The following is a 15,150-nucleotide window of genomic DNA, read 5'->3' on the forward strand; positions in this document are numbered from 1 at the left end:
GGTCGGAGGGGGAGTCTTCCCTTCCGATCAACATTCTGGAATTGCGTGCGATAAGTCTCTGTCTTCATCGCTGGACGGACCGGCTGCAGGGCTGCCCGGTTCGGGTGCAGACGGACAATGCCACGGTGGTGGCCTACATCAACCACCAAGGGGGCACCAGGAGTGCCCGAGCGGCTCGAGAAGTGGCCGACATTCTGTCCTGGGCCGAGACTCATGTCCCGGCGATAACGGCAGTTCACATTCCGGGGGTGGAGAACTGGCAGGCGGACTATCTGAGTCGCCAGACCCTGGATCAGGGGGAATGGTCTCTCCACCCGGCTGTCTTTCAGATGTTGTGCGCGAAGTGGGGTCTTCCAGATGTGGACCTGTTCGCGTCTCGTCTCAACTACAAGGTGAAGAGGTTCGTGGCAAGGACGCGCGACCCTCGGGCAGACGCGTCGGACGCGTTAGTGGCCCCGTGGCATCAGTACAGGCTGATGTACGCGTTTCCACCGATTCAGTTGCTGTCCAGGTTCCTTCGCAGGTTACACTCGGAACGCAACACGGTGATTCTTGTGGCACCGGACTGGCCTCGCCGGTCCTGGTACGCAGACCTCGTGAATCTGGCGGTCGACGCCCCGTGGCGTCTGCCTCTTCGAGACGATCTACTGTCTCAAGGACCGATATACCATCCTGCTTTACAGTCGCTGGCTTTGACGGCCTGGCTGTTGAGACCGAGGTCCTGAAGGAGAGGGGTCTCTCTCCAGAGGTCGTTCATACTTTGATCAATGCGAGGAAGTCTTCCTCAGGGAAGGTTTATTACCGTACTTGGAAGGCCTATTTTGCCTGGTGTGAGTCCAGGGGGTTCTCACCCCGCACGTACTCGGTTTCCCGTGTGCTGTCTTTCCTTCAAACGGGTGTTGATCAGCGTTTGGCGCTGGCTACGATAAAGGGTCAGGTGTCTGCACTGGCCGTTCTGTTTCAACGTCCCGTGGCTTCCAATTCCTTGGTTGGCACCTTTGTTCAGGGTGTGCGGCATCTGGTCCCCCCTAGGCGGGATCCTCTGCCCCCTTGGGACTTGAATCTCGTTCTATCTGTGTTACAACGTGCTCCTTTTGAACAGATCAGGGAGATCTCGTTGTCTATGTTGTCCAAAAAGGTCGCCTTTTTGGTGGCGATCACTTCGGCTCGCAGAGTGTCGGAGCTGGCGGCTTTGTCCTGCAAGTCTCCGTACCTGGTTATTCATTTGGATAAGGTGGTCTTGCGACCTAATCCTTTGTTCCTTCCGAAACGAGTTTCGGAATTCCATCTTAATGAGGATATTGTCTTGCCTTCGTTGTGCGCGAAGCCTAAACATCCAAAGGAGGTGAGATTGCATTCTCTGGATGTTGTTCGGGCGATAAGGGTTTACCTTAAATCGACTGAGTCTTTTCGAAAGACGGACTCCTTGTTTGTTCTTCCAGAGGGTCCTCGGAAGGGCATGGCGGCTTCGGCCTCTACCATCGCCAAATGGATCAGGCAGACCATTGAACAGGCCTATGCTTTGCAGGGGAAGGTTCCCCCTGTACCTGTGAAGGCGCACTCTACTAGATCTCTGAGTACGTCTTGGGCCTGTCGTCATGGGGCTTCTGTAGCCCAGGTGTGTAAGGCGGCGACTTGGTCGACCGTGCACACTTTCACAAAATTCTACAAAGTAGATGTTCAGGCATCGGCGGATGCTTCCTTTGGCCGCAAGGTTCTTAGTGCGGCTGTTCCCTAGGGTCCCTTGTTGGGGACTCCTGGCTGTTGGGATAAGTTTTGTATCCCCTGGTTTTTTGTCTTTTCCTGGGTTGTTGCTCCTGTTGAGCACTTGTTTTTTACTGTTGCCCAGCTGGTTTCCTTCCTTTGGTAAGGTTCCTTTCTTTGATGCGGAGACTGCGTTGCCTTTCGGCGCGGATGCGTTTCCCACCCCTCATGTTTGCACTGCTTTGGGACGTCCCCATATGTGACGAATATGAAGAGGCGGCGACTGTCGGAGGACGTAAGAGAAAACGGAATTTTTGTAAAATCTTACCTGTAAAATTCCTTTCTCTGAGTCCTCCGACAGTCGCCGCCCCCGCCCCTCTTTTGGGGTTTGATTGTATACTCTACTGCTATTCCACTAAAACTGAGATATGGTTGCATGAAGTAGGAGGGTATTGACTGATATATGTGACGAATATGAAGAGGCGGCGACTGTCGGAGGACTCAGAGAAAGGAATTTTACAGGTAAGATTTTACAAAAATTCCGTTTTTCCTATCCATTTACTAATGCTATTGGCGTGAGGATTAAAAAATAATCAATGTTGATTGGGAGAGTGAAGTTCCACTTTAACCCTAATCCTAACTGCTAATCCTAATATTAAACACTACCACTAATATTAACCCCTAATATTACCCCATAACCTAACAAAATAAATAAATAAGTAAATAAAAAAAAAGTAATAAGTAAAATAAACCCTGACGTTTAAAGCGGAGTTCTGGCCACAAAATCGTTACTTTAGATTTTGTGGCATCCGCTTCCTTATTGTCACCTGTAAAAGAATTGGATATTCCTGTTTTTTTTTTTTTGTTTTTTTTACTTACCTTGTTTCAGAAGAAAATATACTCACCTTTCCTTCAACTTCCTCCCTCCTCGGCCGCGACCCGCGCCGTCACTTCCTGTCCCGCAATGCATCCTGGGAGCTATTACTCATCACTCCCAGGATGCAATGGGCAGTGACGAAGGCGGCCGGCCGCTCCTCTCATCGCGTTATTTGCAAACAGGAAATAACGCCATGATAGGCGTCCCTATACTATGCCGATCGCATAGTACTGGGCATGCGCGAGATTTCGCGCTGCATTCATCGGCCCCCTCCATCTAGAAAGAGGAAGCAGGGCATATATTTGCACACAGCGGCTTCGGGTGACCAGAACAAAGATGGCGGTGCCCTGCAAACATTTTATAAAGTAAGATTTAATGATTGTCAATCTATTATTTAAATGCATAAAATTGGATTAGCGGATGTATGAAGGGCAGTGGAAAACTGTTTTGGGAAGTATTTTAAAAAAAAAACGATTCTGTGGCCGGAACTCCGCTTTAACCCATAACCCCTTACAACAGGGCTTGACAAATTTGCCTGAAATCTAGGAGCCAGCAAAAAAGTTAGGAGCCATTTTTTTTTTTTTTTTAAGCTAACAACCAAGCTTTATTTAATAAAACGGATACTAAATTTACACATAAATACGACTAGAACCCCACTCTCCTCTATAGTGCAATTGGATGGAAACAGACTGTCTGTCTCTTTCCATCCGATGCCATCTGATCCGATCCACGGGATGGATAGAAAATAGAACCACCATCCGTCTGTTTTTGGCGGACAGGATCAGAGATGGCGGCAGATTACTGCTCCATAGAGGAGAATGAAGGGTCCAATCAGGTCTGCCTGAAAAACTGACAGGAGGACCTGATCAGACAGCCCGTGTGAAAGGGGCCTTCGGCTGTGGCACCGCGATGAGGTAAAAAAAAAAAAAAGATTATATATATATAATTTTTTTAATAAGAATTGGGGGAAAAAAAAGAAAAAATTATTATTTATTTTTTTTACATTTAAAAAATAATAACCACACTCCCTGTCCACTTACCTTTAAGCAAAGGTAACTGGACAGAGAGATGAAGCCTTAAAAAACTTCCCTCTCCTCTCCTCTTTGGAAGGAGATGGGAAGGCATTGAGAACATGCATTACTCCCGGCCACCACAAGAGGGCGCCAGTTCCCCTAGCCTCTCATCTCACAGAAGAAGGCCAAAAAGCCGGGGCCTCAATTTTTGGACGGTGCGGAAGTCCGTGCACTCGAGGAGGAGGTTGGGGGCGCAAAAGGGACAGGAAACCTCCTGCAGGGCACCCCAGGCGCCAGGTCGCTAATTCTAGTCGCAAATGTGACCTGGCGCCCGGGGTTTGTCGAGCCCTGCCTTACAAAACAGGTACAGGGTACAACATGAGATTACATAAACAGTGACACATGGGGGTTGATTAAGGCCCCGTTCACACTGGGGCGGCGCTACTTCGCCGGGCGACCTCACAGGTCGCGGTGCGCTGCTCGCACCGCGACCTCGGAGCGGCTGGCACGGACTTCATAACAATGAAGTCAATGCAGGTCGCTCCGGGTCGCCCCAAAGAAGCCCCGGACCCTTTTTCTAAGTCGGAGCGACTTGTGTCGCTCCTATTAGAACGGGTCCACAGCTTCTCTGTGGAAGGCGACCTACGGCGACCTGTCAGGCGACCAGGTCGCCTCAGTGTGAACGGGGGCTTACTAAAACTGGAGAATGCAAAACCCGATGCAGTTCTGAATAGAAACCAGCCAACTTCAGGGTCTGTTTGTCAAAGGTTATTGAACAAGCTGAAGTTCGAAGCTGATTGGCTGCCATGTACAGCTGCACCAGCATTTGCACTCTCCAGTTTTAGTAAACCAACCCCATGGTGTTTCAGTACATAAACATCCAAGTAGACATAGTAAGAGGTGGATTGCACAGAGGTAATACTGGATCATACATACTGTATGGGGGATAGACAAAGTAAGCATAAACTGTATGAACTAAGTATTTAGGAGTGCGAGAGAGTTCACTACACCTTGGGTTAATAAAGCCATGGCAGAGATCTCTATTCGGGATATTTACTTTGTTGGCAAAGGTTACATTCCCAAGAGAAGAAAAAAAAAAAAAAGAAGCTATGCACGTGTATCAGGTGATTGTAGCCAGCAGTCCAATAAGTGTTTAATTTTTTTTTAAAGATATCAGCTTTTCAGCAGTGACCTTTGAGATTTTTTTTCCAGGACGCTAAATGAGCCCCGCCAGGCCGACATCCGGAAAGAGTGCCTGAAGCTCTGGGGGGTAAGTAGGATGTACATTTTAATGTTGTGTAGAATATAGGCAGTCAGGTATAGTGTTGGAATGTTTTAACTTGAGGGTCCTAGTCCTATCGTAAACGAGCGCCATGTCTCCCAACCTGAGCGCCCTGCCTCTTAACCCTAGGGCCCTGTCTCTTTAGCTGAGTGCCTTGCCTCTTAGCTCGAGGGCTCTGTCTCCTAACCTGAGCGCCCTTTCTCTCTTAACCCCTGTGCCCTGTCTCCCAACCTGAGGGCCCTGTCTCTTAACCCGAGGGCCCCGTCCTCTTAACTTGAGCGCCCTGCTTCTTAACTTGACCGCCCTGCCTCTTAACCCTAGGGACCTGTCTCTTAACCTGAGTGCCTTGCCCCTTAGCTCGAGGGCTCTGTCTCCTAATTCTATGGCCCTGCCTCCTAACCCAAGCGCCCTTCCTCTTAACCCCAGGGCCCTTTCTCCTAACCCGAGCGCCCTTCCTCTTAACCCCAGGGTCCTGTCTCTCAACCCCAGGGTCCTGTCTCTCAACCCTAGGGTCCTGTCTCTCAACCCTAGGGTCCTGTCTCTCAACCCTAGGGCCCTGTCTCTCAACCCCAGGGCCCTGTCTCTCAACCCCAGGGACCTGTCTCTTAACCCCAGGGACTTGTCTCTTAACCCCAGGGACTTGTCTCTTAACCCCAGGGACTTGTCTCTTAACCCCAGGGACTTGTCTCTTAACCCCAGGGACCTGTCTCTTAACCCCAGGGACCTGTCTCTTAACCCCAGGGACCTGTCTCTTAACACTAGGGACCTCTCACTTAACCCCAGGGACCTCTCACTTAACCCCAGGGACCTCTCACTTAACCTCCACTTAACCCCAGAGACCTGTCACTTAACCCCTGGGCTCTGTCTCTTAACCCAAGGGCCCCCGTCTCTTAACCCCAGGGACCTGTTTTTTAACCCTAGGGCTCTGTCTTTTAACCCAAAGGCCCTGTCTCTTAACCCCAGGGCCCTGTCTCTTAACCCCAGGGCCCTGTCTCTTAACCCCAGGGCCCTGTCTCTTAACCCCAGGGCCCTGTCTCTTAACCCCAGGGCCCTGTCACTTAACCCCAGGGCCCTGTCACTTAACCCCAGGACCCTGTCACTTAACCCCAGGGACCTGTCACTTAACCCCAGGGACCTGTCACTTAACCCCAGGGACCTGTCTCTTAACCTGAGGGTCCTATCTCTACAACAGCCCTCAAATTTTCAACTCGCCTGCTCACATATTGCGAGTGGAAAATGATTGAGGACGAGTGTGGGGCTGCCTCTGAAGCCATTCTCCCAGCGATCGGCCAGGGGAAGAGAGAGGAGAGGGAAGCCGGCTGGATCACAGAGTGGAGATCGCCCTGCTGTAACGCCCTGCTTTCATTTGAATTGCCGGGCACTAGCCGTCACACACATCACCACCTCCTGGCCTGGCTCCTTTGATAGACAGAACACCGGTTCAATGCTGGGACGTGTGACGTCTATAATAGGAGCCGATCCGAAAGGCGGGACTGTGTATGACGTGAGCGCCCAGCAATTCAAATGAAAGCTGTTACTGCAGGGCGATCCCCGCTCTGTGATTATCCGGCTGACTTTCCTTTTCGTCTCCCCTCTCTTCCCCTGCACTGGTCAGGTTGCATTGATTGGCACAGGTGAAGTTGCATAGAGGGGCACATGTTAGGCTGCATTAATGGGCACAGGTGAGGTTGCATTGATGTTCACTGATCAGGCTGCATTGCCGGGCACAGGTGAGGTTGCATTGATGGACATGGTGAGGCTGCTTAATGGGCACAGGTGAGGCTGCATTGATTGGCACAGGTGAGGCTGCATTGATTGGCACAGGTGAGGCTGCATTGATTGGCACAGGTGAGGCTGCATTGATGGGCACAGGTGAGGCTGCATTGATGAGCAAAGGGGAGGTTGTCTTGATGAGCACAGATGAGGCTGCATTGATAGGCATTGATGGGCACAGGTGAGGTTGCACTGATGGTTACAGGTAAGTATTATTGGGCACTGGTGAAGCTGCATTTATGAGCACTGGTGAGGCTGCATTGATGGGCACAGGCGAGGTTGCATTGATGGGCACTGATGCACACTGGTGAGGCTGCACCGATGGGCAATGGTCAGGATTCACTGATGGGCACTGATGAGGCGACACTGATAAGCTGCACTGATGATGCTGCACTGATGGGCACTGATAGGCGGCACTGATGGGCACGGATAAAGTTGTTATTAATAATTATTTTTGCAACTTCTGCATTCATGCAGAAACATTTAACAGTGTCCTTTTATGAGATCATTTATGAGGGCGTGTTTAGGGGCAGAATAAAGGGCAGGGTAGGGGTGGGGCGGAATTAGGGGCAGGGTAGGGGTGAGGCAAGTGGTGGCAAGTAACCCTTAAGGCCTGGCTAGTAGCTCAGGACTTGACATTTTGAGCCCTGCTCTATACAACATGTGATTTTTGTCTGTTCTAGATTCCTGACCAGGCTCGTGTGGCTCCAACCAACATCGACGCAAAGAGCAAGTTCTTCCAGCTCATTCAGGTTTGTCTGTAAAATTAGCGCCATGTTCTGTGGGATGGGAGTATCCACTAGACTGTGCATTGAGAACTGCAGGGCCAACACATAAAAAATATTTTAAAGTCTTGTGGGTGGACTCCAATGATAAAATCTCCCCAGAATTTCTTGCTCTGTTTGCGACTCAAATTTGAAATCAAATTTCAGTTTTAATTGGGCTAAGCCTTTAAAGCTGAACCCAAGCACATATATTTTAAATAAATCTTGAATTTTTTTTTTTTTTTTTACATTTATTTACAATAAATATATATATATATATATATATATATATAAATATATATATATATATATATAAATAAATATATATATATATATATATATATATATATACAGTATATATATAAAATGTTTGTGAGTTCTAATTCATTTTTTTTAGCAAAAAAATTTAGATTTTTACATGTATGTGAGAAGTGTCAGAATTTGACTGGTTGGAAAGCGATTAAACTGTAAATTTCAATAAAAACTGGAAAAATTGGGATGTTCTAAAACTTTTGACTGGTAGTGTGTTTCTCAGCTAGTGTAGCCAAGGATGCAGCTCAGCTATTCAAGCCCAGGAGTGTAAGAGAGACATTGGGGTGCTTTTATTTTTATTTAAGTTTTTAAAGCATGCTGTCAAGATTTCAAGGGCTTGACATGTTTGATATACATTTACTCTATGGAGATTTTACCATGTGCAAAAAAAAATGTTCCCCGGCTAAATAAGGCTCCATTCACACCTGGGCGTTTTTGAGCGTTTTTCAGCTCCAAAAACGCTAAAAAAAAAAACGTTCCAAAACGCCCAACAAGTAAAACCCCATTCATTTAAATGGCCCCTGTTCACATCTTAGCGTTTTAACGCCTGGAGCAAAACGCCTGTAGCTGAAAAAAGTACATGAGCTTCTTTTTGAGCTGATTACCAGCGTTTTTGATAGATGTCAAAGCCTGCCTCCTGAAAATCGCGGTAAAATCGCGCCAAAACGCTACGCTCAAGTGTGAATGCAGCTTAAGTCTATCTTCAATTGGCTTATGCTCTTTACCTCGTTCTCCCAAGTCCTGCAAGCATTCCATCATTGAACGTTCACCTTCTCTAGTGTTTTTTTTTTTCTCCTTAGAGTCGGGACATTGAAATTTATAACTACAAGCCGACTCCCCTCACATCGAAGACGCTGGAGAAGATTAGTCATGTGATGGATTATCGGTGTATGGTGTCCGGAAGTGAGCACAAGTTCCTCTTAGGTTTAGGGGTGAGTGACAAGTCTCTCTCAGAGAGTGCTCTGGAGTATTTGGTGAGGAGTGTGAGATCAGATTCATGTATGTGTTTATCTCTCTGCAGAGATCCCAGATATACACCTGGGGTGGGCGCCCCACAGACCGATGGACTAAATTAGAGCTGAAAACCGAACTTCCACGAGACACTCTTCTGTCTGTAGAGATTGTTAATGAGCTGAAGGGGGAGGTGGGTACCAGCGAGCGATGGAGGTGACTTTACTTTCTGGATGGCTGTAGTCGGTGTAATGGACGTCTTCTGCTCTAATTACAGGGGAAGGCTCAGAGGAAGATCAGCGCCATTCATATTCTCGATGCTCTGTTTCTCAACGGCATGGACATCCGTCCTCAGCATTTCAACCAGAGGCAAGTGCTAAATCTGTGATCAGGCATTTCCTGCATCTTATAAAAAGGCAGGCATGCAATTTGCAGGAGTGTTTGGTGATGTTTTTTTTTTCCCATTGTCCATTGAGGGTTCACAGGAATTAAAAGAGTTGTAAAGTCAGAAGGTTTTTTTTTATCTTAAAGTGATTGTAAAGGTTTTTTTTTTGTTTTTTTTTAAGATAACAAACATGTTATACTTACCTGCTCTGGGTTTTACACAAAGCACCCCCCAATTCTCCTCTTCTGGGGTGCCCTGGCGTCGCTGCTGGCTCCTCCTCTTCATCGGATGCCCCAACGGAGAGCCGCTTTCCATGGGGCACCTGTGCGGACACGCTTACGAGTCCCGGTGCTGTGTTCATTGACACAGACAGCAGGACTCGGCCCTGCCCCCAGCTGCCTTGTTACTGGATTTGACTGACAGCAGTGGGAGCCATTGGCTCCTGCTGCTATCAATCTACCCCAATAAGAACCCAAGACAGCGGCTGGAGCCGCTAGGCTCATGCTCACTGCTGGAACGATCGGGTTCTGGTAAGAAAAAGGGAGGGCTCTATGTCTGAATAGATATACACAGAGCTGCAGCTCAGCTGGGGGTGCCCCCATAGCAAGCTGCTTGCTGTGGGGCCACTCAACAGGAGGGAAGGGCCAGGAGCTCTGGCCAGGGACCCGAGAAGAGGAGGATCTGGGCTGCCCTGTGCAAAACCAACTGCACAGAGGAGATAAGTAGAACATGTTTGTTATTTTAATAGAAAAAACTTTACAATCCCTTTACGAAACAATAAGGTTATATTGCCATGCTCAAGAAGTTTGGACACCGGCCAAAAGAAAAGTTATAAGCCAGCCTCCAGTAAAAGGTCCTCCTCTTTCTAGCATACCTCAGTTTTTTGCTAGGATCCTAAGAGGTTTTTCCCCAGCTCTGCTTCTTTACTAAGTTTTTGGCTCCTCGTTCTACATCTTTGCTGGCAGGGTGGGGGTGAGGTGCAGGTCAAATGGCTTTTAGTCCCATGAGCTGGATCAGGTAGGTAGCTACTGCAGGGTGCTTTCTATCACACCACTGGGTGTTTTAGGGATGAGTTTCTTGTGTTACTGTTTGCTGGCGTTACATCACCAGGTTGGTGTGGTTGTCTGTTTCTACTCCTGCCTACCTTGGTGGTGGGGGTAATTCATAGAGGTATAATGTTGGATAAGTATCTCTTATGAGAATTGGATGGCTGTCCTAGGCAGCCTTTTTTGGAGCCTTCCTTCCCTGATGCCAAGAATCATCAGTTTGTGGCTCTGACCTCTTGTTGTTCTAAGACCGGCTGGTTTTACCTTGTGGACATGTTTTGTCCAGTGTTCCCATTCCATGTTCCCATTCTTGTTGTTGGTCTGTTCCCCACATTTGGGTAGATATATTACTCCACCTGTTGATGGTTTCTTGGCTCACAGCTGTACCTGGTGCAAGCCCAGTGTCCTCTGGGGCAGTCATTCCCCTTGGTGACTTATGTACTGGCGAGAACATCTGGTTGATCCTCTCTGATGATAATAAATAAAGTTGTGCTATAACCTTATGAACATTATTAAATCAGTAATGTCCATATAGAAAATAACAGTGCTTATATAAACAGTAATTTATCAAAAAAATGTATAAAAAATTGTGCTGCATCGATGTAAGCATATTATATATTGTCCATATTTAAAATACACCATTGCTGAAATCCACAAATAATATCCTTGTGATTTGAATCCTTATCATTCAGTGAGAATCCTTCCGCCACCAATGTGCAAAATCCGCCACCAGAGAGGTAGTCTGCTTACCAGATACTAATGGCACTTTTCCACTGCAAGTACCGGCTCGGCTCTACTCGGCCCGGTTTGCTTTTCCACTGCTGGTACCGCATGGTACAGTGTTGGAACGGTTCGGTACGGTACAGTATGGTTTGCTTTTCCACTAAAGTAGTACTAAAGTTAAGTGGGTGGGATAACAACGGGGTGGGTGGGATTCTCTGACCAATCAGTGGCTAGTAGTGACTGCATGCAAAGGATTGTGGGATATGGTACCGGGTATGGCACCTCTTGGAACCACAATCGAGGTGGTACTGTTTTTGAGAGCCGTACCATTCGGTTCCATGCAGTGGAAAAGCGCCGCCGTACTGTACCGTACCGAACCGTTCCTACACCATACCATGTGGTACCATGCAGTGGAAAAGCACAAAAGCGAGCCGAACCGTTCGGTTCCATGCAGTAGAAAAGCTCCATTAGATCATACAGGTCCTTATAGGCCCTAGGTATCGCTTAACCAGGGCCTTGAAATCACCATATGATAGAATGGACCAATGGGCCTCCTGGGGGATCCTTAGCACTCAGATGACTCGACAGTGGCACTCCTCATATAACACAACAAAGAATTCCACGTAGCGTAAAACCATTATAAAATTTAATTAAAAATGAAAGGTTGGCCTTAAAGCAGCATAAGGCAAAAGCAGAATAAAAATCTCTCCAAGAGCCTGCCGGCTGCATAATGTCGCCCGTCCTTCTGGGTTAGATGAACACGGTGACGTCGGCACGTTTCTGACCCTCTGTGATATCTTCTGGGTTGTTAGCAGAGGGAACTTCAGCTCTTCTCGTTCAGATTTGGAGCGTTGGTCCTTTAAATTGATGCAAATGGTTCTGGCTTCCACCTTGGCTCCATCAGTGGCTGTTGCCCATCCCTCAGTTGGACTACTTTTGTACTGCTTTTTCAGTGCAATCTTTCCTTAACAACAAATATTTCTGCCTGATAAGAACAATAATAAAACAAACAGTGTAGGTGAGGGACGATTGAAAATTATTTTAAGTTCATCAAAGTTTTGGCAAAAATCTGGCCATTGTGGTAAAATTCGCCCTTTTGGCTAAATGTAATAGGGAAGGAAAAATTAAAATAGGTTTAGTGATCTTTTAAAAGGCTTCTGATGGTTAGTGAAATATCATTAAATATAGTTACTAATTTCTAGTGAACCTAGAAAGAAATACAGTGGCATTGCCCTACAACGCAATGTGAACGCATTGTCAGCATTGGTAAATAAAGCCATGTGATCATCATGTCAGAGCTGATAAACATTGCCTCGTGTTCACCTTACCAGTGTTGGTAAATGTGATCATCTTGCCAGTTTTGGGAAACAAAGCCATGGCCGTTGATACACTAGTCCTCCTGTATGGGGCCCAGGCATACAGGGGGGGCCCCAACAGCACTGGGAATCTGCGGTCGGACAGAGGGCCAGTTACAGAAGGTAGCCCCGATCAGGGCTGCTGATATGGGGGACCACTAGTCCTCCTGTATGGGGCCCAAGCATACAGGGGGGGCCCCAACAGCACTGGGAATCGGTGCGGTCGGACAGAGGGCCAGTTACAGAAGGTAGCCCTGATCAGGGCCGCTGATAGGGGGGGACCACTAGTCCTCCTGTATGGGGCCCAAGCATACAGGGGGGGCCCCAACAGCACTGGGAATCGGTGCGGTCAGACAGAGGGCCAGTTACAGAAGGTAGCCCCAATCAGGGCTGCTGATGGGGGGACCACTAGTCCTCCTGTATGGGGCCCAGGCATACAGGGGGTGCTAAAACTGCACTGGGAATTGGTGCGGTCGGACAGAGGGCCAGTTACAGAAGGTAGCCCTGATCAGGGCCGCTGATAGGTGGGGGACCACTAGTCCTCCTGTATGGTGCCCAGGCATACAGGGGGGGGCCCCAACCGCACTGGGAATCGGTGCCGTCGGACAGAGGGCCAGTTACAGAAGGTAGCCCTGTGTGACTCACTGCAGCAGCTGAAAGCCAGTTCCACCCCCCCACCCTCCTGCCAGCTTTCAGCTGCTGCAGGGAGAGACACAGACACAGGGCATCGTTCCTGTAATTGCTTCTCCGACACCGATCCCCCCCTGTTCTGCCTGCTTCTGACCCCCCCCCCCTCCCCGTGTGCCCCATTTTCCCTGTGATGCCCCCCCCTCCCCCCTGCAGCGCTGCAGGCTTCCTTGTCCTGTAAAAAAAAAAAAAAAAAACTAATTGAAAAAAAAAAAAATCATTAAACATTCTAATAAATAATTTAAAAAAAATTTAAAATTAAATTATTGTAAAAATTAACATTTAAAAAAAAAAAGTTTTTCATTTTTTTTTTTCTTTAAATGCTCTGTTATGTTGTGTCCGCTAATGATGGTTTTAGTGTATATTTTGTGAAAATATTGTCTTGATAAATTTGGGGGAGGGGGGAGAAGGGGGGCCCTGCCAGGTAGGCTGTACGGGGCCCCGTGATTTCTAACAGCAGCCCTGAACAAAGCCATGTGTTCACCTTGTCTGTGTTGGAAAATAAAGCCAGGTATTAACCTTGCCAGTGTTACTTAATAGGTTTAGGTGATCACCTTGGCATGGGTTGGTAAATAAAGGCATGTGATAACCTTGTTGGGGTTGGTAACCAAAGCCATGCAAGGTCAGGTCACCTTGTTGAGTCTGGTAAACAAAGCCATGTTATTGCCTTGTCAGAGATGGTAAAGAAAGCCAGGTGATCGGCCTTGCCATTGTTGGTACACAGCGACATGCGATTACCTTTACTAGAGAACAAAGGAAGTGTTTTCTTTCCCCAAGTTTAATGAAAGTACCTGCTTGTCCTTATCTTGACATGGAGGTAAGCCGTTCAGAGCTTCTGGAGGGGCTAAGAAGCACTGGGGCAAGCCCAAAACCAGTCAGTCCGGTGCTGTGGACAAGTCCTCTTCATCATGAAGGGGCGCCCTCACCCGTATCTGGGGTGGGGGGATGTCTGCGCTTCTTTCAGGAACCCTGGACTTCCTTCGTTCAAGACAAATGGGTTCCCGAACTGATTTGTTCTGGGTACAAAATCGAATTTTGGTCCAGGCTGGGGGACAGGTTTTTTCAGTCAAATCTTCACCTGTCTCCAGAGCGTTTGAAAGATCTTCGGGAAGCTGTGCAGGACCTTCTGGCTCAAGGAGTGATTGTCCCGGTTCCTCCGCAGGAAAGCTCTTAAGGTTTCTATTCAAACCTGTTCATGGTGCCCAGTAAGGAGGACAATGTGCGTCCAATCCTGGATCTCAAGGCTCTGAACTGCTTTGTGCGGGTGCAGAAGTTCCAAATGGAGTCTATTCGGTCAGTGGTGGTGTCCTTGGATTTTCTGGCCTCCATCGATATCAAGGATGCGTATCTCCACGTCCCCATATTCGAGGGACATCAGCGATTCTTCTGCTTTCCGGTGGCAGAGGAGCACTTTTAATTTGTGGCGTTACCCTTTGGTCTCGCCTCCACTCCCAGAGTTTTTACCAAGGTCCTGGCCCCTGTGCTGGTCTTGTTACGTCAGAGAGGAATCTCAATTTTGGGATATCTGGACGATCTCCTGTTGTGAGCAGACTCTCCTTTGGATCTGTTGGACAATGTCTCTATTACAGTTCAGACCCTTCCAGAATTGGGGTGGACGATCAATTTCAAGAATTCTGCTCTGACGCCATCCGTACGGGTCACTTATCTGGGACTGACTCTCGACTCCGCTCTAGCGAGGGTCTTTCTCCCCTTGGAAAAGCTTAAAAAATTGCAAAGGGCGATCAGGTTGCTGATGGAAACTGATAAGTCCTCCCTGCGGGCCTGCATGAGGGTCCTGGGTCTGATGGTGTTGACCTTCGAAGCGGTCCCGTTTGTTCAGTCTCATTCCAGGCCTCTGCAGGAAGAGATTCTGAGATCAAAATGGAACAGGGACCCTCGGTCATTGGACCGGAAGATTCATTTGAGTCCTCTCACGAAGTCAACCCTATCTTGGTGGATCCAGTCTCCTGCTCTGTGTCAGCACAGTCACATTTTAGGTTAATAACTCTGATCAGCGGATTGTAATCTGCTGATCGGAGTTTTAGAACTCTTTGGCAGAGTCTGCTGAAGAATTCTGTTATAAGTTTATGGTCATTGAAGTGACCAAGAGCTTATAGGAGAGGGAGAAATGAGGTCTGTATGGCGTATGGACCTGGCCAGCTGCAAGCAGTGCTGTAGGTCCGTACGCCATACAGACCTGGCAGTAAAAGGGTTAAAGTGGAACTTCACTCTCCCAATCAACATTGATTATTTCTAATCCTCATGCTGCTAGCATTAG

The 15,150-nt window shown here is 48.0% G+C and overlaps 1 protein-coding gene across 1 annotated transcript in view; it reads left to right on the top strand.

Annotated features, from left to right (window-relative positions):
• CMTR1 (cap methyltransferase 1) overlaps positions 1–15,150 on the top strand; it is a 137,142-nt gene that overhangs the window by 94,037 nt on the left and 27,955 nt on the right. Inside the window, exons 16-20 of the mRNA XM_082251648.1 lie at positions 4,807–4,864; positions 7,333–7,401; positions 8,526–8,657; positions 8,747–8,869; positions 8,954–9,045. Of these exons, the coding sequence (XP_082107774.1) occupies positions 4,807–4,864; positions 7,333–7,401; positions 8,526–8,657; positions 8,747–8,869; positions 8,954–9,045 (474 nt within the window). The remainder of the gene's footprint in view (positions 1–4,806; positions 4,865–7,332; positions 7,402–8,525; positions 8,658–8,746; positions 8,870–8,953; positions 9,046–15,150) is intronic.

This window comes from Pelophylax lessonae, assembly GCF_965119305.1.
Source record: "Pelophylax lessonae genome assembly, chromosome: 3".
In the NCBI taxonomy this organism is placed as follows: Eukaryota; Metazoa; Chordata; class Amphibia; order Anura; family Ranidae; genus Pelophylax; species Pelophylax lessonae.